This window comes from Pristiophorus japonicus, chromosome 13 (assembly GCF_044704955.1).
Source record: "Pristiophorus japonicus isolate sPriJap1 chromosome 13, sPriJap1.hap1, whole genome shotgun sequence".
Classification (NCBI taxonomy): Eukaryota; Metazoa; Chordata; class Chondrichthyes; family Pristiophoridae; genus Pristiophorus; species Pristiophorus japonicus.
In genome coordinates, this window is record NC_091989.1 from 173,568,318 (window position 1) to 173,589,999 (window position 21,682).

Below are 21,682 nucleotides of genomic sequence, written 5' to 3' on the forward strand. Positions count from 1 at the left end.
AAGGTCCCACACAAGAGATTAATGTGCAAAGTTAAAGCACATGGGATTGGGGGTAGTGTGCTGACATGGATTGAGAACTGGTTGTCAGGCAGGAAGCAAAGAGTAGGAGTAAATGGGGACTTTTCAGAATGGCAGGCAGTGACTAGTGGGGTACCGCAAGGTTCTGTGCTGGGGCCCCAGCTGTTTACACTGTATATTAATGATTTAGACGAGGGGATTAAATGTAGTATCTCCAAATTTGCGGATGACACCAAGTTGGGTGGCAGTGTGAGCTGCGAGGAGGATGCTATGAGGCTGCAGAGCGACTTGGATAGGTTAGGTGAGTGGGCAAATGCATGGCAGATGAAGTATAATGTGGATAAATGTGAGGTTATCCACTTTGGTGGTAAAAATAGAGAGACAAACTATTTTCTGAATAGTGACAGATTAGGAAAAGGGGAGGTGCAACGAGACCTGGGTGTCATGGTACATCAGTCATTGAAGGTTGGCATGCAGGTACAGCAGGCGGTTAAGAAAGCAAATGGCATGTTGGCCTTCATAGCGAGGGGATTTGAGTACAGGGGCAGGGAGGTGTTGCTACAGTTGTACAGGGCCTTGGTGAGGCCACACCTGGAGTATTGTGTACAGTTTTGGTCTCCTAACCTGAGGAAGGACATTCTTGCTATTGAGGGAGTGCAGCGAAGGTTCATCAGACTGATTCCCGGGATGGCGGGACTGACCTATCAAGAAAGACTGGATCAACTGGGCTTGTATTCACTGGAGTTCAGAAGAATGAGAGGGGACGTCATAGAAACGTTTAAAATTCTGACGGGGTTAGACAGGTTAGATGCAGGAAGAATGTTCCCAATGTTGGGGAAATCCAGAACCAGGGGACACAGTCTAAGGATAAGGGGTAAGCCATTTAGGACCGAGATGAGGAGGAATTTCTTCACCCAGAGAGTGGTGAACCTGTGGAATTCTCTACCACAGAAAGTTGTTGAGGCCAATTCACTAAATATATTCAAAAAGGAGTTAGATGAAGTCCTTACTACTAGGGGGATCAAGGGGTATGGTGAGAAAGCAGGAATGGGGTACTGAAGTTGCATGTTCAGCCATGAACTCATTGAATGGCGGTGCAGGCTAGAAGAGCCGAATGGCCTACTCCTGCACCTATTTTCTATGTTTCTATACCTCCGACAGTACAGCACTCCCTCAGCACTGCACTGAAGTGTCACTGGAGCCTAGATTTTGCGCTCAAGTCCCTGGGAGGTGAACCCACAACCTTCTGACTCAGAGGTGAGGGTGCTACCCATTGAGCCACAGCTGACACACCAATATATCTTCCAGCCACTCAGCCCCCTCCCCCCACCAATCCTGCCCGGATCAGCCAGCTCATCACAGAGCAGAGATTAAAGCAGGCACATTCCTCGAGTACTCACTGTCTGAACCAGCTGTACCATTTCAGCAACCAGCCTGTCCTAACAGCTTCTCTCCTTATCCACAAAAAATCAACGGCAACAATTTCACTGATATAACACCTTTAATGCAGGAAACACATTCCGAGCACTTCACAGAGGGAAGATAAAAAAGGAAGAAAATATGGTAGAAATTGAGGCGACATTTACTAATTGAGAGTCAGTGGGCTCCCTCCAGCTCATTCACAAAATGAAATGACTTCAGGCAACACTTCCAACAGTAGAGAACTCTGACATTCACCCTTACCCTGAAAGCAATAGGTTCTAAATAAGTGATACTGAAGTCACATTATGCAGTACTCCACAATTGATGTTCCTTCGAGTAGAACAATACTGGGATCAGAGTTCCATAGACTATTGGACTATCCACATCGCTGGTGAACAGATGTTTTGGAAAAGTCCAGTGTAACACAGCGCACAGCAAAGGAGAGAGAATTCAAATAAAAATCAGAAACAAAAATATAATGGTCCAGAATTAGCGGTCCTGAACTTGCAGTATTTGCCGTCGTTTCGCCTTCAAAATTTCAGGATTTGGTGGAATGCGCAGCCAAATGCAAGATCCTGAAATTACAGTTTGCCCCTCCAACCACCGTCCCCTCCCCATCCCACCACAGAGGCGGCAATCAGTGAAATCTCTCAAATCATGGAAACCGATGAAAACTTCGGTTCTTCTACAGTAATTATATAGGTTGAACTTCCCTTATCCGAAACCCTGGGGACCTGGCCTGTTCCGGATAAGGGATTTTTCTGGAGGAGGGGCGGTCATGTTAAATTGGATGGTACAGGTACTCAGCAAGGGGATATCGGGGCTGACTGGCTTGGGGCTGGGAGTTCGGCAGAGAGATCATGACGGGTGGGGGGGGGTGGGGGCGGGCGCTGGATCGCGGGGTCAGGCCAGCGATTGCGAGAGTCAACAGCAAGGCAGGATTTCAATTTGTTCATGTCAGAGTTCTGCACATGTGTCATCCGGTGGCCCGGAATGGTTCTGGACAATGGGTGGTTCTGGATAAGGGAGTTCTGGATAAGGGAGGTTCAACCTGTACTGTTAAATTCCCCACTAAAAGTTAGACCGAAAGGGATTAGGTGCCACTGGTGTTGTAACAGTGTATAGATTGCTAAACAAAGGTTATGGCCCTAAAAAATTTATTTTAATTTCGCGCAGTGTAAAATTCATCCATTTTAATAAAAAATAAAATCAAGAAACTTTTGAAAAGAACATTATTTTTTTTAAAGTTTGTTCATTTTTATTTCAGGTTTGCCTTTTCTCCATGTGAGAGCCCGAATCTTTGTTTTGCTCTCTCTAATATTCTTAAAAAGTTAACATTTTAAGAGTTTACCCATTTCCTGGTTCGCTGTCTGTGAGAATTCTGTGTTTTGATTGGCTGCTTAGACAGCTTGTTGACGTCACAGCAGCTCGCACTAGGGAATCCCCACTATACTCCATTGATTGGAATCGAACGTCGGAAAACCGGAAGTTCAACACGGAGATCGAGAGATCCTTGTGCGAAGCTTACTTCGGGGCCAGCAGAAAATGCCTTTGCTTCGTTGCTGACAGCAAATTCGGGGCCTATATATGCCAAATCGAACGGCACAGGCTCGGATAGTCACGCACTAATCATGAATTTAGTTTTGCCACCCAAGGAAGAAAGATTTGCATTTGTGTAGCACCGCATCACGTCTCAGAAAAATCTTCAAGCGCTTCAATGAACTACTTTTGAAGTACAGTGACTGTTATGTAGGCAAAGAGAGCAGCCATTCGACACACAGAAAGATCCCACAAACAGTAAGGTGATGAAAGGAAGGTATGTTGGCCAAGGCACCAGCAAATCCTACTGCTTGTCTGTGAATAGTACCATGGAAAACATGCATGTGAATCACCACATGAATGGAGGCCCACTTTAATGTCCCAAAGGACAGCACCTCTGACAACGCATCAGTCCCTTAGTACCGCACTGGAACGTCAGCCTAGATCATGAGCTCAAACGCTAGGGTGGGACTCGAACCCACAATGTTCAAGAGGTGATGGTGCTGCCCGACTGAGCCAAGCAGGTACTGAACTGGGCATTGCCTCACAGGAGACGGCAAAAAAAACCAAACTGGTGCTTGCAAGTTCCCAGCCCGTGACTTGGGCCACGTTCTTTAACCATATATAGTTTAGCTCACGGTGCGGAGTTATGGAGCCAGTCTCCTCCAGACGCTTTTACTTTTAAGCCCAAGGCCAATTTCCCGAATACACACTGCCAGTGGGGAGCCTGAGCTCTCCGGAACGGATGGAAAGTCATGGGCAGAGCATCCATCATTTCCTGATACGTATGGCTGCTGAATGAGGCTCCTCGCAGTCAGCCTGGATTTGGAAAATCTGCGCTCGCGTGCCAGTGTTATACAACCTTAGGTAGGCTTAAGATGCAGAGACTCCCCGACCTCCCCCACCCCCGACCGTCTGCAAACATGTTCTTTACCTCCAGCTTCAGAAAACGTTTCCCCTCCTGCACCATTGCGACATTCCACACAAACACACTTTCAACTTCTTGGATCAGAATTGGCTAATGAAATACCCATCAGTGCTGAATTATGTGCGGGGGATCACATCCCACTCCCAATAAAATCTTTGCAGAATTCACGCTACTGCAACCAAAAAAAAAAGAGGAAAGAACAGCTCATCTCAGCTCAGCAACTTCCCGGTCATCATTCACCGACTGTTGGCTCGCTCACCATTACCTGCTGGGGCCCTCCGACAGCTCACAGCCCATGCAGCACCTTGTGCACTCAATAACCTTCCTCCCCAGCCCCAAGACTATTCTATAAAACTATCAATATCAAAAATAAAAGCCAACTTTTACATCTCCTCAGCCTTCTTTCCCCCCGCCCCCCCTCCCCCGGCCGCCAAGAGAAAAGAGACGCAGCCTGTTCATCCTTTCCTGATATATATACACAATCACATTTTTGGTATCATCCTTGTAAATCTTCTCTGCACCCTCTCCAGTGCCTCTATATCCTTTTTTAAAAAATAATATGGCGACCAGAACTGTACGCAGTGTGGTCCAACGGAGGGTCGATATAGGTTAAGCACAACTTCCCAATTTTTCAATTCTATACCTCTAGAAATAAACCCTAGTGCTTGGTTAAAACAGTTTATACGTATTGGTATGTATGTGTGCGCGCCCACAAACATTGGAACCAATTAACAGCAACTCAGAAAATCCGATGGAGCATCAGCCAGTGAGTTACACCACAGAGCACTAGGATGCCAATCTGTGGTCACAATTCCTCACGTGGTGATTTTTACATGCTTAGCCATGGAGCCTAGCCAAGTGGAAACTCAGGACGGGGCGGATAGCCGGGGGGTGGGGGCGGCATTAATAGGGAAATCAAATATTTTTAAATGGGCGGGTGAGTCATCCTGACTACTCCAGTATCTCTCCGTGGAGCTATATCAAAACTAGCGGTGAAATCGGATCACGAATACAGCCACATCGAAGTTGCAGCACAGAAACAGGCCCAACAGGTCCAAGCTGGTGTTTATGCTCCACACGAGCCTCGTCCAACCCTATCTGCATAATCCTCTATTACTTTCTTCCTCATGTACTTATCGAGCTTCTCCCTAAAGACCGTGCTATTCGCCTCAACTACTCTCTGTGGTAGCAAGTTCCACATTCTCACCACTCTCTGGGTAAAGAAGTTTCTCCTGAATTCCTTATTGGATTAATTAGTGATTATCATATCTATAACGCATGGGATTGGACTTGCCCCAGAACTGAAAATATCTTCTCTACGTCTACCCCTTCATAATTTTAAAGGCCTCTATCAGGTCATCTCCCAGCCTTCTCTTTTCCAGAGAAAAGACTCCCAGCCTGTTCAATCTTTCCTGAAAGTTACAACCGCTCAGTTCTAAATGCATCCTTGTAAATCTTTTTTGCACCTTCTCCAGTGCCTCTATTATTTTTGGAATTGGGAGACCAGAACTGTACACAGTACTCAAAGTGAGGTCTAACCAAGGTTTTATACAAGTTGGACATATCTTTCCTGTTTTTCAATTCTATTACTCCAGAGATTTTTTAAGGCCTTACCGTTGCAACTTTTAAAGATTTGCGAATGAGTACCCCTAGACTCCATTTAGACTCTTATTTTCCAAAAGGTATGTAGCCTCCTTATGCCTTCCCTCTTCTCTTCAGATGGCGAGTAGTGCAACGTGTGCGATGTATTGAGGCATGTTGTGAATAAACGAATAATGGAAATGATCAAAGATCCAACTTAAAATGCAACTCATTGGTATCGGAGGTAATCGCCAAGCCGTGAAATCACAGAGGGTGATCAGGTAATCGAGGGTTAATTGACTGGATGTTTCACCATTCCTCCCCCACCTTCCTGCCTCTCGTTGAGATGCTGACTTAAGCTGTGCACAGTCCCGCAGGCCCAAACAATTTTAGCACAGCCAGAGATCACAGGTCGGTCAGGGATTCCCCCAATTCTAAATCGATTAGAGTGCCTGCAATAAACCTCAAATAAAGAAGAGTGAGGGGTGATCTGATCGAGGTGTTGAAAAAGACTTGCATTTATATAGCGCCTTTCATGACCACCGGACGTCTCAAAGCGCTTTACAGCCAATGAAGTACTTTTGGAGTGTAGTCACTGTTGTAATGTGGGAAATGCGGCAGTTAATTTGCGCACAAGCTTCCACAAACAGCAATGTGATAATGACCAGATAATCTGTTTTTGAGTGATGTTGATTGAGGGATAAATATTGGCTAGGATACCAGGGATAACTCACCCGCTCTTCTTCGAAATAGTGCCATGGGGTATTTTACATCCACTTGAGAGAGCAGACGGGGCCTCGGTTTAACATCGCATCTGAAAGACGGCACGTCCGACAAAGACGGCAGTCCCTCATTTTTTGTGCTCAGGTTCCTGGAGTGGGACTTGAACCCACAACCGTCTGACTCAGAGGCGAGAGTGCCACTGAGCCAGAAAGGATTCAATAGGATAGATAGAGAGAAATTATTTCCTCCGATGGGGGAAATCAAGAACGAGGGGCCACTAACCTTAAAATTAGAGCCAGACCATTTAGGAGTGAAATCAGGAAGCACTTTTCCCACACATGTTGTAGAAATCTAGAATTTCATCCCCTAAAAGACTGTGGACGCTGGCACAATTGGAGCGTTCAAGACTTCTCTAACAAAAATCTATCAAGGGATATGGAGCTACGGCAGGTAAATGGAGTTGAGGTATGGATCAGCCTTGATCTAACTGAATGGCGCAGCAGGCTCGAGGGGTTGAATGGACTACTCCTGTTCATTATAAGGTCACGATAAAAAAAAAAACGAGCTTTTAAATGATGGGAAAGCTGGCACCTCAACACTATCTTGCACCAAGTGGCTTCTGATATTTACACAAGCGGCTGAACATTCCACATCTGTAACTTCATCTCTCCTAGGTTACATGCTCCGTGGGGTAGCTGCCATTCATTCGCACTGTAAGTACTGTGATTATTTCGCCTTCTGGGAAGATGCTTCATAACATATGCAGGAGTAAAAAGGAGAGAATATTTTTTTATCTGGGATTGATTACAAGACAGTAATCAAATCAAGAAATTCAAGTGACATCATAAACCAAAAGTGAATCTGAAATTGAGGTCTCAAATTTGAAACTGTTCCCATGCCTCCGTTATGTACATGTAAAAAAATACTCTGGAGCAAGAAAATAAATGTTTGGCTTTTCACAATCAGTCCATCCAGAGGTACATGTATGATTGTTCTTTGAGGATGTAACGAACAGGGTGGATAAGGGGGAACTAGTGGATGTGGTGTATCTGGATTTCCAGAAGGCATTCGATAAGGTGCCACATAAAAGGTGACTGCACAAGATAAATGTTCACGGGGTAGGGGGGTAATATATTAGCATGGATAGAGGATTGGCTAACTAACAGAAAACAGAGAGTCGGGATAAATGGGTCATTTTCCGGTTGGCAAACAGTGACTAGTGGGGTGCCGCAGGGATCAGTGCTGGGTCCTCAACTATTTACAATCTATATTAATGACTTGGATGAAAGGACCAAGTGTAATGTAGCCAAGTTTGCTGATGATACAAAGATGGGTGGGAAAGCAATATGTGAGGAGAACACAGAAAATCTGCAAAGGGATACAGACAGGTTAAGTGAGTGGGCAAAAATCTGGCAGATGGAGTATAATGTGGGAAAATGTGAGTTTATCCACTTTGGCAGTAAAAATAGAAAAGCAAATTACAATTTAAATGGAGAAAAATTGCAAAGTGTTGCAGTATTGGGGGTCCCTGTGCATGAAACACTAAAAGTTTGTATGCAGGTACAGCAAGTAATCAGGAAGGCAAATGGAATGTTGGCCTTTATTGCAAGGGGGATAGAGTATAAAAGCAGAGAAGTCCTGCTACAACTGTACAGGGTATTGGTAAGGTCACGCATAGAGTACTGCGTACAGTTTTGGTCTCCATATTTAAGGAAGGATATACTTGCATTGGAGGCTGTTGAGAAGGTTCACTAGGTTGATTCCGGAGATGAGGGGGTTGACTTATTAAGATAGGTTGAGTAGATTGGGCCTATACAAATTGGAGTTCTGAAGAATGAGAGGTGATCTTATCGAAACACATGAGATAATGAGGGGGCTCGGCAAGGTGGATGCAGAGAGGATATTTCCACTCATAGGTGAAACTAAAACTAGAGGGCATAGTTCCAGAATAAGGGGCCGCCCATTTAAAACTATGAGGAGGAGGAATTTCTTCTCTCAGAGGGTTGTAAATCTATGGAATTCTCTGCCCCAGAAAGCTGTGGAGGTTGGGTCATTGAATATATTGAAGGCGGAGATAGTCAGATTTTCGAGTGATAAGAGAGTAAAGGGTTATGGGAAGTGGAACTGAGTCCATGATCCGATCAGCCATGGTCTTATTGAATGGCGGAGCAGGCTCGATGGGCCGAATGGCCTAATACTGCTCCTATTTCTTATGTTCTTATTCTATCAATAACCTCCCCCCATCTCCAGGCTATGGCCTGGAATTTGTAGTCAACGGTGAAGCGACAATGCTCACCGCTGACCTCGAAGAAAGCTGCCCACAAAGATCTAGCGATCTCTGCGGCGCTGATTGCAGCTCTTCCGACCTTTAATCTGGTGCCAAATCAAGCTAATCTCTAGTGTCCAGTAACAGTGACATCATCAAGCAAGCTGAGCAGCCAATCACATTGAAGAATTCTCTCAATCTGCAAACCAGGAAGTAAAGTGCACAGATTCTAATTTACTTTTTATAAGTTTTACAGAGAGAGAAATGAAGATTTGGACATGCACAAGATTAGCATTTGGTGGGGGCGGGGGGTAATAGAAGCTGAAATATCAAACAAACTTAAAAAAAAATGGTTTTAAATCTTTTAATTCTTAATCATATTAATAGAAACATTTGAGATTCCACAAATATGAAATTCATTTTTCAGGACCAGAATGGTTGTTCGGCAGTCAGTACACCGATAAAAACCCAGGCTTAAAATTGTAGTGAGGGGTTTTCAGCGATATTCCATCGTAAAAGGGGAAGTTTTAATTCTTACATCTGATTTCAACTGATCGTCGAGTCTGGGGAGTTCCACAGTGCAACCTGTGTCGGAGCAGGGACTGACTGACTGTAACTTCAGGATCTCCACATTTACATGCACTAAATCCTGAAGTCGTGGTCAGTTTCAGAGGGGTAATGGCGCAGAATGCTGACAGTTTCGTCGTCATTACCCATCGCAAAATCTGGGCCAACCCACCCTTGTTTGACACCTGATCCAAAGACAGCACTCAGACAGTGCAGCGCTCCCTCACTATTGCACTGAAATGCCAGTCTGGATTGTGTGTTCAGGTCTCTGGGGCGAGACTTGAACCTCCGACCTTCTGACTCGGCAACAAGAGTGCTGCCAGTCAGCCGAGGCTGCCACTGAAAGATTAGAATGAGCGCTTAAAACATTTTGACTGAAATTAAAAGTACATAATGTGACAAATACGCTGCAGCTTAGAAACACACTTTTCGTCATGGATATTCTTCAGGTACAAATCAAACAAGACATTTGGAAACAAAAGATGCCTCTGTCCGGAGGTACAATTACAACGAACCACGATACATAAAGCTCAGATAATTGTACTGTTCGTTATCTCGATGTTATCACCAGGTTTATTTTGTGAATTAGTATCAATGCACTATAGCAACAGTCACACTGTATCCAATACACTTTAGTATTGTGATACAATTCTTACTTTATCACCTCAAATTGTTCCCACCACATGTGAACAACGTAAGTGTCAGCCTTGGCTCAGTGGGTAGCACTCTCACCTCTGAGTCAGAAGGTTGTGGGTTCAAGTCCCATGCCTGAGATTTGAGTACTGAGGGAGTGCTGCACTGTTGGAGGTGCCGTCTTTCGGATGAGACATTAAACCAAAGCAGTGGGTGACGGGCCCCTGGAAAGGCAGTCTCAGGGCTTCAGTAATCTCCGAAATTACAGGGACACATTTCCCCCATCTCAATTTAGCATCGCTATCCATTACGTGGCAAATACATCCCGAAAATCTCCTGAACTGGCAGAGGGAGTGAACCAACACAGCAGTGGTGATGTGAAATGAGGATAATCAGTGGAATGAGTAACCTCTCATAGAGGAATCTGCGGCAAGTCACCGGGCATAAAGAATCCTTTTCTGCTACCCTTGAAAAAGCTTTTTTAAAAACAATTATAATTCTGTATCCCCAGCAAATTCAGTACTGCTTGCTTTCCAGTAAAAAAGAAATACTATGTGCACTGAAAGAGATGCCCCACTCCCCACCATACACGCTCACCTTGTTTAAGTGTAATTATATGCATAAGCACTAGAGGGTGCAGTTATGTAATCTTTATTATAATAGACTACAGTTTGAAAATAAAGAACGCAGCAGTGCACACTGACAATTATTTTTATAATCAAATAAGCAAAACCCAAAATCAGACAATCATCGCATAACTGATGCCTTGTTTATAATGGTTGCCAGCTGTTTCCCTGCTCCTCGGGATCAGTAATGTGGGCGGCAAAGCTACACATCTGGAATTTTCATTTCCACTCAGCAGTGAAGCGATGCAGGGAATCCTGCTTTCAGCACTGCAGCCTGAATGACAGACCAGAACTACGTGATCTAGCTATTGCTTAAGTACCGTCATTATCTTATACCCTTTCCTTTGTCCTGTACATGCAGGAATGCAGCTATTCCACCCATACTTGTTAATACCGACCTCCGCTCCCACTCACTCCTCCCAGCCCAACTCCAACTCCCATACTCCCCCTCCTCCCCCCAGCCCACCTCCCATTCTCCCCCTCCCCCCCAGCCCATCTCCCATTCCCCCCACCCCAAAACCTCCCATTCTCCCCCCCCCCAGACACCTCCCATTCTCTCCCTCCCACCCCTCCCATTCTCCCCGACACTTCCCATTCTCCCCCAGCTCCCCTCACTCTCCCATTTTCCTCCTCCCATTCGCACCAGCCCCAAACCCACCTCCAATTCTCCCCTCCCCACCACCTTCCATACCCACCCCCTCCACCTCCCATTCTCCCCAGCTCCCATTCTCCCCACTCCCATTCTCCCCTCCCTCCCCCAGGCCCCCTCCACTCCCATCTCCTATTCCCCACCCCACCCCCATTCCCTCCTACCCCAAACCCACCTCCAATTCTCCCCCTCCCCCACGCCCACCTCCACCTTACATACCCACACCCCTCCACCCCCCGTCCTCCCACTCCCATTCTCCCCCTCAAGCTCCCATTCTCCCCCTCCCATTCCCCCTAGCCGCCCCCCCACTCCCATTCCCCTGAGCCCCCCCCACTCCCATTCCCCCAGACCCACCCCCCCACTCTCATTTCCCCAGGCCCCCCCTCACCCACCTCCCATTCTCTCCTACCCCCCCAGCCCCCCACCCACAGGTGCACGTTACTTCAAATGAAGCAATTCACAGACATACACAAGGCTCAATATGTGACTACACCATGTTCTATGCTGCTGATCCATACAGAGCAAGATCATGGGTTTAATCCCTATTGCTGTACAATGGGATATGGTAGCATAGTGGTTATCTTACTGGACTAGTAATCCAGAGGCCTGGTCTAATGATCTGGAGCCACAAGTTCAAATCCCACCACGGCAATTGGGGAATTTAAATTCAGTTACTTAAATAAATCTGGATTTTTTTTTAAAGCTAGTATTGTCATCTGGTTCAATAATGTCCTTTGGAGAAAGGAATCTGCCGTCCTTACCTGGTTTGGCCTACATGTGCCAACCACAGCAATGTGGTTGACTCTTAACTACCTTTTGAAATGGTCAAGCAAGCCTTTTTTAAGGCAGCTCACCACCACCACCTTCTCAAGGGCACTTGGGGACAGGCAAGAAATACCAGCCTTGCCAGCGACACCCACATCCCATGAATGAATTCTGTAAAAATAACTGAGTTAGCAGATAACAGTATGGGTAGCAATGCTAAATTGGGATGGGGAAAAACAGGACAGTCCTCCAGGGTTGCCACTTCCGGTTTCTCGCCAGCGATGCCTGGTGGAAATACGGATTTCAGTGGTAAACAGGATCGCACTCAAGCTGCCATTTGCCTGGACAGGCAAATAGCCTCCACACTAAGGCACAAAGGCCCTGCAGGCACCAGTGGAAGCCCCAGCGTTAGTCTCCACATTCGGTACGCAAATTGTTTAAAGCTAGCGGGCAGGTCCAGAAAGTCATCAGAAAAAAAAGCTCCTGGAATGTTGGCCTTTACCTTAGAGAGCTGGATTACAAAAGGGCAGAAAAATCAATGCTTCAGTTGCAGGGAGACTTGGGAATACTGCATTCAGTTCTGGGCAGCGCAACTCGGGAAGGGTGTATTGGCCATGGAGCGGCTGCAGCGCAGATTCACCAGAATTATACCAGGACTTAGAGGGTTAAATATTGAGGACAGGTTGCATAAACTTGGTTTGCATTCCCTTGAATTTAGAAGATTGAGGGATGATCTGATTGAGGGATTTAAAATGTTAAAAGGATTTGACAGAAACAATTTCCTCTGGTGAGGGGAATCAAGAACAAGGGGGACATAATCTTAAAATTAGGGGTAGGCTATTTAGGAGAGAAATCTGGAAGCAGTTTTTCACACAAAGGATCGTAGAAATTTTGAACTTTGCTCCCAAAAGATGATGCCTTGGAAACTGAGATCAACAGATTTTGTTATCCAGGGTTATCAAGGGAGCTAAGGTGGGTAAATGAAGTTGCGGTGCAGATCAGCCATGATCTAATTGAATGGTGGAGCAGGCTCGAAGGGCTGAATGGCCTCCTCCTGTTCCTATGTAATTCAAGCTTCAGTATAAATCCTATTCTATTTTTGTTCCTACAGTGTTTAGTTGTATAACTAGAGAGGTACTAAGTGCCCTGCTGTTATAAACATTGCATGTTCAGAAAGATACAGAATAGATTAATTGACGGTGAGGAGAGGCCAAGGCAGTCAGCCGTGAGGGAAGGTTTTTTTAAAAAATCCCATCCTGGAGCAATGCGGCTTGTTCCATGCATTTGGGGATTTCAAATAAAACCCTTAACCCTTTCTCCGAACGGAAAAGCAGTGGAGACTGTCACAAACCATCAAGCAGAGTGTTATGAAAGGATTAGGATGCAGTAACTGTAGGGAAAACATTTCCAACCTTAAGCCCCCCCCCCCAAAAAAAATGAATAAATCTTTATACTGTATGCTGCACTACTGTGCAAGTTCAAGTTTGTTTGAAAAATAGCAGTGGTTGACTCCTGCGGGCAATGATCAATTGCTGCAAGAAGCGGCATTTAACTATAGTCTGGTTCATTGCATCGAGACTGACACAGCGCTACAGGTTAAAGGTCACCCTGCACAGGAGAGGGGGGGGGGGGCGGTGGTAGACTCTCTTAAAGGGACATGCCTAATGAGAAAGGAAAGTGCATTCTTCCAGCTTACAGAGCCACAGCCTTTGTAGGAAAAGTGTTTAACAAACAGAACGCTTGCCAAGCATTTAGAGGGAAGAAGCAAATTGTGTCAAGTCTGCACTGTGAATTGTGAAAATCTCACGCATGTGATGCAGCACGGTGCCCAAGTTTATTTAGCTTATTGGCGCCAATACACTATAAAAAAAGATAAAAAAGTCACCCCAAAACTCAGTATCTTGTGTGACGCTCTGATTACTCCCATGACAGACCTATAGCTACTAGTACTTCACCTCAAGTATCCCACAACTCAAAAACGTTCTTTTCAGGCACAGCTCAATTAAGAAGGGCAGCATCCATACTTAGTAGAGAAGCAAGCTCGAGGAACAGCACTTCATCTTTCGATTAGGCACTTTACAGCCTTCTGGACTCAAGACCGAGTTAAAAAATTTCAGACCATAACCTCTGCCCATACTTTTCTCTGTTTTGTTTCTTCCCTATCCCAGCTGTTGATGATTCTGCCACTTCCATTTACACCCTATCTAGACTCATCTTTTGTTTCTTAACTTGTCCCATTACCATCTCCTTTTGCCTCAGACCATCATCCCGTTTGTCATTTAATCTCTCCTGCCTTCCATCCTATCACAGACCTTCCCTTTTGTTCTTTCCTCCCCTCCACCCTTTCCCTGCCCTTGCTTAAAAACTTGTTAACTTTTTCCAGTCCTGACGAATGGTCATCGACCTGAAACATTAACTCTGTTTCTCTCTTCACAGATGCTGCCTGACCTGCTGAGTATTTCCAGCATTTTCTGTTTTTATTTCAGCATCTATACTTCATTGTTTTTCCGCCATTCAAGTGGATTTCCAGCAGAAACTTCAGACACCCACTATTACACGTTTCTGAAATCCAAATTAAAAAAACACAAGCCGGCAGCACGGCCATGTAAAAACTTCACCCACCCACGATTACACTTTGCCGTAATGTCAGCGATTAACAGGGCGTGACACTGTCTCAGTCAAAATGATGCACAGCTGCTCCCACAACACATGCAGCAAGACGCTGCCTCTGAATATTGAGGGGGACAAGGCTATTTCCTCTGTTAGTGACCAAACAGGAACAGCATGCTCATTATAACAAGGCAAAAAGAGGTGATGACCAACCTGCATTGATATAGCGCCTGCCCTATCTATCAGTCGGGAAACAACTGCTGACAAACCTCTTTTGATAGAGAAAAGTCAGATCACATCACTGAACAGTTAGAAACACATTATTTGCAGCTTGCCTGATATTTACAGGTTACTCATCCTTTCAGCATTCTGGGAACGATATCAGATTTAAAGCAATTTGCTACAAAGTCCTAAAGTGGAAACAAAGTTCTTACAATTCACCAGTGTACATTTACCAGTGGTGTGTGTCTTAATACAAGAATGCCTGGGAATAGGTTCTAGGCTTAACTCTTTGAATAACACCGTTACAACTTGCAAAATATGTTTCGCCACGTACGCTAACTGCAAAGTAGACTTTTAAAAAATTCCTTCTTAGTCCTAAACGTTAGTGGCAAACGTCAAGTCTAATTTCTCACGTGTTCGCTCCCCAGAATGAATCAAAGAAGCAAAGACTGCTTGTGTTGCAGGGGCAGGATCTCAGACAACGTCACAACTCTCTACCTCTACTTCAGGATGAGCAAGCCTTCATTGTTTTATGTTGAGCAGGCGCCTGTCTGCTTCGGATGTGCGATGGCAGCCTCCTCGGTTACATCCTCGGCTCTATTTTCAAGTTTTACCTGGGTACAATCACGTTGCTAACAGTTTTCCAGTCATCAATGTGTCCATTCCGGCGGGCACCATCTGCCCAGATTTAAAACGCTTTTGATAGTGAAAGCGCAACCGGTCTCTCACACACAGCTGAAAATGTCACCTGTCCCAACTTTAAATCGATCCAAATAGACATTATTTATGGACACCTTGAAATACAGTGGACAGCTAGAGTGGTGTAGTTATGCCAGACCATTGCCTTGTGAATATATTGCATTGCAAACTAACAAAAAAAAAACGATTATTCCCAAAATAACAGCACAAATCAGATGCAATACAGAGGGCCATCAGATGTAAAAAGAAACAAACGGTTTACCTTCACATTACGGGATGGTGATAAAGAATCCGTTTGGCTTCCTTGTTTGAGACAGTTCCCAGCCAGTACCGTCGCTCTGCAATCCTCGCAGGTCCCGATTGTCAGCTGTTTGCCATCGTCCACCACAAGCGTTTCCGCCACTCGAGGTGCGTAGAGGAAGACGGGAAGCCGGTTTATCGTGACAGCCTTCAGACCCAGGTAGCGCCTTCTCTCCTGTCGGCAGAAGAAGCAGACGAAGGTGTCCACCTTGTACTGCCGGGACCAGGGGCTGCTGGGATGCTGAGAGTTCTTCCCCTGCCACCACTGCTCGAGGAGGTCGTGGCAGCACAAGACGCAGGTGAAGGACAAGCCCGTCGAGTCTGCCGGCCGGGCACGGACTGAGGGCGAGCGGGCGGCCAAGAACGGAAAGAAGGGTTCGCGGTCGCCGTGACGGCTGGGCGGGTTGACGTTCAGCTGGAACTCCCGGCCGGCCTCCAGCTCCACCCCGCACAGGAGGCATGCCGACGTGTGCCCAGTCCTCAGCAGCTGGCGGCCAGCCGACCCGGGGCGCGAGGCGCTGGCGTTGATCTGCAGGTACCTGCCGAGGAAGGCCTGGGCCGAGGAGATCAGCTCCTCACGCTCTGAGGTCGCGTACGCCGCCCACATGTCCTCCAGCACGGCATAGCACCTCCGACAGCAGCACACCTCTCCGCTCTCGCCCATGGCTCGGGAGTTGGGGGGGCAGGGCAGCAGCCGAATGAAGGGGAAGTACATGGGGTTGTCCCGCGCGCTGCCGTCGAGGCCCCGCGAGCGCACGGCTCTGCTCTCCCCGCCGCAGTCCTCGCCGCACAGGTAGCAGCCCTGCGGAGCGGGCTTCCGGTCGCTCGCCGGCTCCCTGGCGCCCACGTCCTTGGCCACCGCGCCCAAGACGCCGGCGTTCAAGGGCACCACGTAGAGGCGCTGCAGCACGGGTACGTTGGCCACCTCGAAGCCCTGCCACTGCTGCGTCAACGATACGTGGCAGAACGAACACACCAAGGTGCTGCCCTCTGGGCTCAGGGGCCGGGCTCCGGGAGGGGGGTTGTGAAGCCACAGAAAGGGGAAGAAGGGTTCGTCGGAGGGGCTCTCCTGCTTCTGCACGTGCACACGGTGCTGGGAGGCCGGGAGCAGCCGTGTGCCGCAGATGAAGCACGAGTGGTCCGGGGCTTCGGCCGGGCCCCTGGCCTTGGTGATGACGCTGCCCGCCTCCCGCCCCTGCCTATTGAACCTCACCACCTCCCGGATGCTCAGCTCGCCATTCCAGCTGGCACCTCCGTCCTCCTCGTCGCCGCTGGTGGTGATGCGGATCTCGTCTTCGGAAGAGGACGAGTAGCCGCTGGGGTCACTGCTGTCGCTGAACTTCAGAGGGGTCAAGCGGTTCGGGGTCCCGTCGGAGGAGGAGGAGACGGGGGGCGGGAGGGGGGCAGAGCTGGGATCGGCCGGGCCAGCGACGCCAGCCGGCCCTCTCTTCACGCTGCCCCTCTTGGCCTGGCAGGAGGCCGGGCGCTTGGGGCGGTGGGCGGTCAACGGCTCCGCTTGGTGGCCACCGGTCAGACCGGCGTCGTGGGTCGCCGCGGACGATGCCAAGGGCACGGGGAGCCCCGGGAACGGCGGTGCCCGGGCAGAGGCTGCCAGGACAGGGTGGTGGTGGTGGTGGTGCTGGTGAGGAGGAGGGGGTAGAGCCTGCGAGATGTGCTCCAGCTCCAGCTCCAGGTCCGAGATGTCCTGGTCGGAGAGGGACGAGAGCTCGGAGTCGGGCAGGTCCAGTTCCCTACCGCCCGGCGCTAGGCTGCTCTCGGGCTCGAAGGTGGGGTTCCACTCCTGGGAGGCGGCGCGGCCGTCGCACTGGTGGGGCCGCTTGAGCCAGTACATGCGCTTGTCCACCGGGGTGCGGGACCTCTCGAACGAGTCCCACTGCTCGCCCAGGAAGCAGCGGCACACGGAGCAGACCAGCACCCAGCCCTCGGCGCTCAGCTCCCGGGCTCCGGGCGCCGGCTCCTGGTGCAGCAAGAAGGGGAAGTAAGGCAGCGGGGCTCCGGCAGGGCACTTGGTCCGGACCTGCAGCCTCTGCTCCCGCCCCGGGCTCATCCAGCCCCCGCAGATGAAGCAATGCAAGCGAGCCGAGCCGGCCGGCGAGCCCTCGTCCCCGCTGGGCAACACCGCTGCCATCAGCCGGTGCTTCCTAGAGATCGGGGCAGCCGCTTCTTTGTCACTCATGCTCGCTGCTGGTGGAGAGAGAGAGTGTGTGAGTGTGTGTGTGTATGTGGGGAGGGGGGGTATGTGGGCTGGGCTACCGAGGGGGGCTGGAGATGTTCCCCCCACCACCACCACTCACTCTCTCTCTCTCTCTCCCCCCCACACACACACACTCCCACCTCAAGGGCGGACCGACAGCGCACTCACTGCTCCGGCACCAGGCTCCAAACTTTGCAAAGCTCTCCCCTCCGCCCGCCAGCGCAGCGCCATCGCCGAGTGAGCATCTTCATCGTCCCACAATGCAACTCCTACTCCGCAAACTTCCAGACCCCACAACACTCCAAACTCACAGCAAACTTCACCCTCCACCCCCTGGGGGGGATAGGACAGAGAGAGAGAGACACACACACACACACACACACAGAAATATATCACCAGTCACATCTCATGCAACTTCTACACAACAAACTTCCAGACCCTACAACACTCCAAACTCACAGCAAACTTCACCATCCACCCCGGGGACACAGAGAGAGAGAGAGAGAAATCAGTCACACTTCAATCAACCGCATCTTACAAAAGGAACACCCATCCACATTTCCCTCTACTTAACTGCCCCCTAAAATAACGAAAAAGACTTGCATTTATATAGCACCTTACACGGCCACCGGACATCTCAACGCGCTTTACAGCCAATTAAGTACTTTTGGAGTGTTGTCACTGTTGTAATATGGGAAACACAACATCTAATCTGCAAGCTCCCACAAACAGCAATGTGATAATGACCAGATAATAGTTATATTGTTTTGAGGGATAAATATTGGCCAGAACACCAGGGATAACTCCCCTGCTCTTCTTCGAAATAGTGCCCTGGGATCTTTTACGTCCACCTGAGCGAGCAAACAGGGGCTCGGTTTAAAGTCTCATCCGAAAGACGGCACCTCCGACAGTGCAGCACTCCTTCGGTACTCCACTGGAGTGTCAGCCTAGATTTATGTGCTCAAGTCCCTGGAGTGGGGAGTGGGACTTGAACCTTCTGAATCAGAGGCATGTGTGCACGTGGGGATATTATATAGTTTCCTCCACTCAATGCATCTTAAATAAGGAATTTTATATCCCCAGTTCCCTCCACTCAACTTTTTGTTCAATAAGGAATTATATATCCCGGGTCAATGTTCCCGTTAATTTTTACTTGAGTGTGCGGCCCCTTTAAGGGGATTTTGCCCATGAAAATCTGGCGAGGTGGCTGTGCATGTCGTCCAGAGAGCTGCGCAGCTGTGCAGCTTAGAGGGGACATTGACCCCAGTTACCTCCACTCAACTGTACTTTAAATCACATCCCCCAATAGCACACACACTCATCAGTTACCTCCAGATCACTCTATTTGTAAATTACAACCTGGATCAATTTCATTTTCCCTCCCCCCACTCCCTTAAAGATCTGATATATAAACAGATATTGCCGAGGGAGTGCTGCACTGTCGGAGGTGCCATCTTTTGGATGAGACTTTAAACCGAGTCCCCGTTTGTTCTCTCAGGTGGACATAAAAGATCCCATGGCACTATTTCGAAGAAGATCAGGGGAGTTATCCCCGGTGTCCTTGCCAATATTTATCCCTCAAAACAACATAACCAAAACAGATTATCTGGTCATTATCACATTGCTGTTTGTGGGAGCTTGCCATAAATGCCTGCTTAAGGATTTTGTGTTTTTTTGGATTTTTACAGCTGGTGTATAGAATAGGGTGCTGCCGGCGCGAACATATCCACCCGTCTGAAAATCTGCTCTGAAATCTCCTAAAACGTTAAACCTCTCTTTTCACTTTTTGCATGAGATGTTAAACCAAGGCCCCATCTGCTATCTCACGTGGATAGAAAAGATCCCATGTCACTATTTCGAAGAAGAGCACGCGAGTTATCCCCGAGATCCCGGGCCAATATTTATCCCTCAAATTAACATTACAAAAAAAAAAGATTATCTGCTCTTTATCACATTGCTGCTTGTGGGCGCTTGCTGTGCACAAATTGTCTGCCGCGTTTCTCACATTACAAAGGTGACTACACTCCAAAAGTATTTCATTGGCTGTAACGCGCTTTGAGACATCCAGTGGTGGTGAAAGGCGCTATATAAATCCAAGTCTTTCTTTCAGGTCTGAATTTATTTTCCTCCCTCACCTGATTGTTGATTCTACTTCTGCTTCCAATTCCTTACAATTTAACAAGATCTTCCTTCCATTCTGAACGTCAAGGCACTCCACCCCACTCCACCTTTGAATTTGCTAATTATTTTACTTCACAACGCTCCAGCAAATTTTCACATTTTCACTCTACTCCATCCAATTCATTTTACTCTGAAAGTATGTAGTACTGCATTGAGAATTGAATTTAAGACATTTGTTACCTCTCCCAACCTACAAAAAAAACAACATTTATGATTAAAGTTAATGTAGGTTAAAATTCCTAAGATATTCCGGCTTTAAATCAAACTTGCGTATGAACGACAGAACTAATTCTAAACAAAGAACAAAGATATAGCACCATTTACATCCTCAGGGCATCCCAAAGTATTTTTGTTTCCATTCATGGGATGTGGGCATCACTGGCAAGGCCAACATTTATTGCCCATCCCTAATTGCCCTTGATAAGGCGATGGTGAGACGCCTTCTTGAACCGCTGCAGTCCGTGTGATGAAGGTACTTCCACAGTGCTGATAGGGAGGGAGTTCCAGGATTTTGACCCAGCGACGATGAAGGAACGGTAATATATTTCTAAGTCAAGATGGTGTGTGACTTGGAAGGAAATTAGAGATGGTGGTGTTCCCATGTACCTGCTGCCCTTGTCCTTCTAGGTGGTAGAGGTCGCGGGTTTGGGAGGTGCTGCAGTACACACTGCAGACACGGTGTGTCGGTGGTGGAAGGAGTGAATGATTAAGGTGGTGAATGGGGTGCCGATCAAGCGGGCTGCTTTGTCCTGGATAGTGTCGAGCTTCTTGCGTATTGGAGCTGCACTCATCCAGGCAAGTGGAGAGTATTCCATCATACTCCTGACTTGTGCCTTGTAGATGGTGTAAAGGCTTTGAGGAGTCAGGAAGTGAGACACTCGCTGCAGAATACCCAGCCTCAGTATTTAAGTGGCTGGTCCAGTTAAATTTCTGGTCAATGGTGACCCTCCCAGGACGTTGATGGTGGGGTAATTCGATAGTGATAATGACGTTGAATGTCAAGGAGAGATGGTTAAACTTTCTCTTGTTGCCTTCACAGCCAACTAATTATTTCTGAAATGCAGCCACTGTTTTTAAGGCAAATGTGGCAGCCAATTAGTGCAGAGAGCAAGATCCCACAAACAGCAATGAGATAAATGACCCGATTGCTGTGTTAGTTGGTGGGGGGGGGGGGGTGGAATATTAGCCAGGTAGCCAGGGCACTATATGGAGCCAAGTAAATGGAGTTATGATGCAGAGCGGCTATGATCTAAATGAATGACTCGAGGGGCTGAATGGCCTACCATTGTTGCTTTCTTGCGACATTCCTATGTTCCTGCCTTCCTAATTAACAAGGTGACTTTTCTATGACCATAAAACACATTGATAGGACATGGTCACTCTTCAACTGGACTTTTTTGTTACTGATTGAAAACTGTAGTTAAATAGAGAGATTTGTTTTGGTAAACGGGTGATTGCTTTCCTTCAGTGCTCTCAAATGCAACTACAAGTGAGGAAAGCCTCCTGTTAACATCTGCATAAAAGACAAAATAAATATTTTTTTGAAGTGTTTAATGAAAAACTTCCCTCACAATTCAAATAGCTGATGAAATGTTTTCTCTGAAATCCCCCAGTTTGTTTTAATAATCTGCCCTTTAAAGTCTGTCTCCCAACAATATACAACCAAAATTCTTGAAATGCTTTCACTGTTTATCATGCTGCAAGATGCTTATCTGGCCCTGGCGTTCCACACATGGGA

At 47.6% G+C, this 21,682-nt stretch overlaps 2 protein-coding genes across 4 annotated transcripts in view; both read right to left on the reverse strand.

Annotated features, from left to right (window-relative positions):
- gse1b (Gse1 coiled-coil protein b) overlaps positions 1 to 16,755 on the reverse strand; it is a 643,131-nt gene extending 626,376 nt beyond the window's left edge. For 2 of the 3 annotated variants that reach the window (XM_070898264.1, XM_070898263.1), the window contains exon 1: positions 15,511 to 16,338. In XM_070898264.1, the coding sequence (XP_070754365.1) occupies positions 15,511 to 16,263 (753 nt within the window). In that variant the 5' untranslated portion in view covers positions 16,264 to 16,338. Of the gene's footprint in view, positions 1 to 15,510 lie in introns of all 3 variants that reach the window. The other variant, XM_070898265.1, reaches the window with a different exon arrangement.
- On the reverse strand, positions 16,428 to 17,745 carry LOC139278223 (uncharacterized). Its single transcript, XM_070896866.1, has 2 exons — positions 16,583 to 17,745; positions 16,428 to 16,491 (listed from the first exon to the last, which is right to left on the reverse strand). The coding sequence occupies exons 1-2, from the start codon at positions 17,743 to 17,745 to the stop codon at positions 16,428 to 16,430; spliced, it is 1,227 nt and encodes a 408-aa protein (XP_070752967.1).
- Positions 17,746 to 21,682: the final 3,937 nt, after the last annotated feature.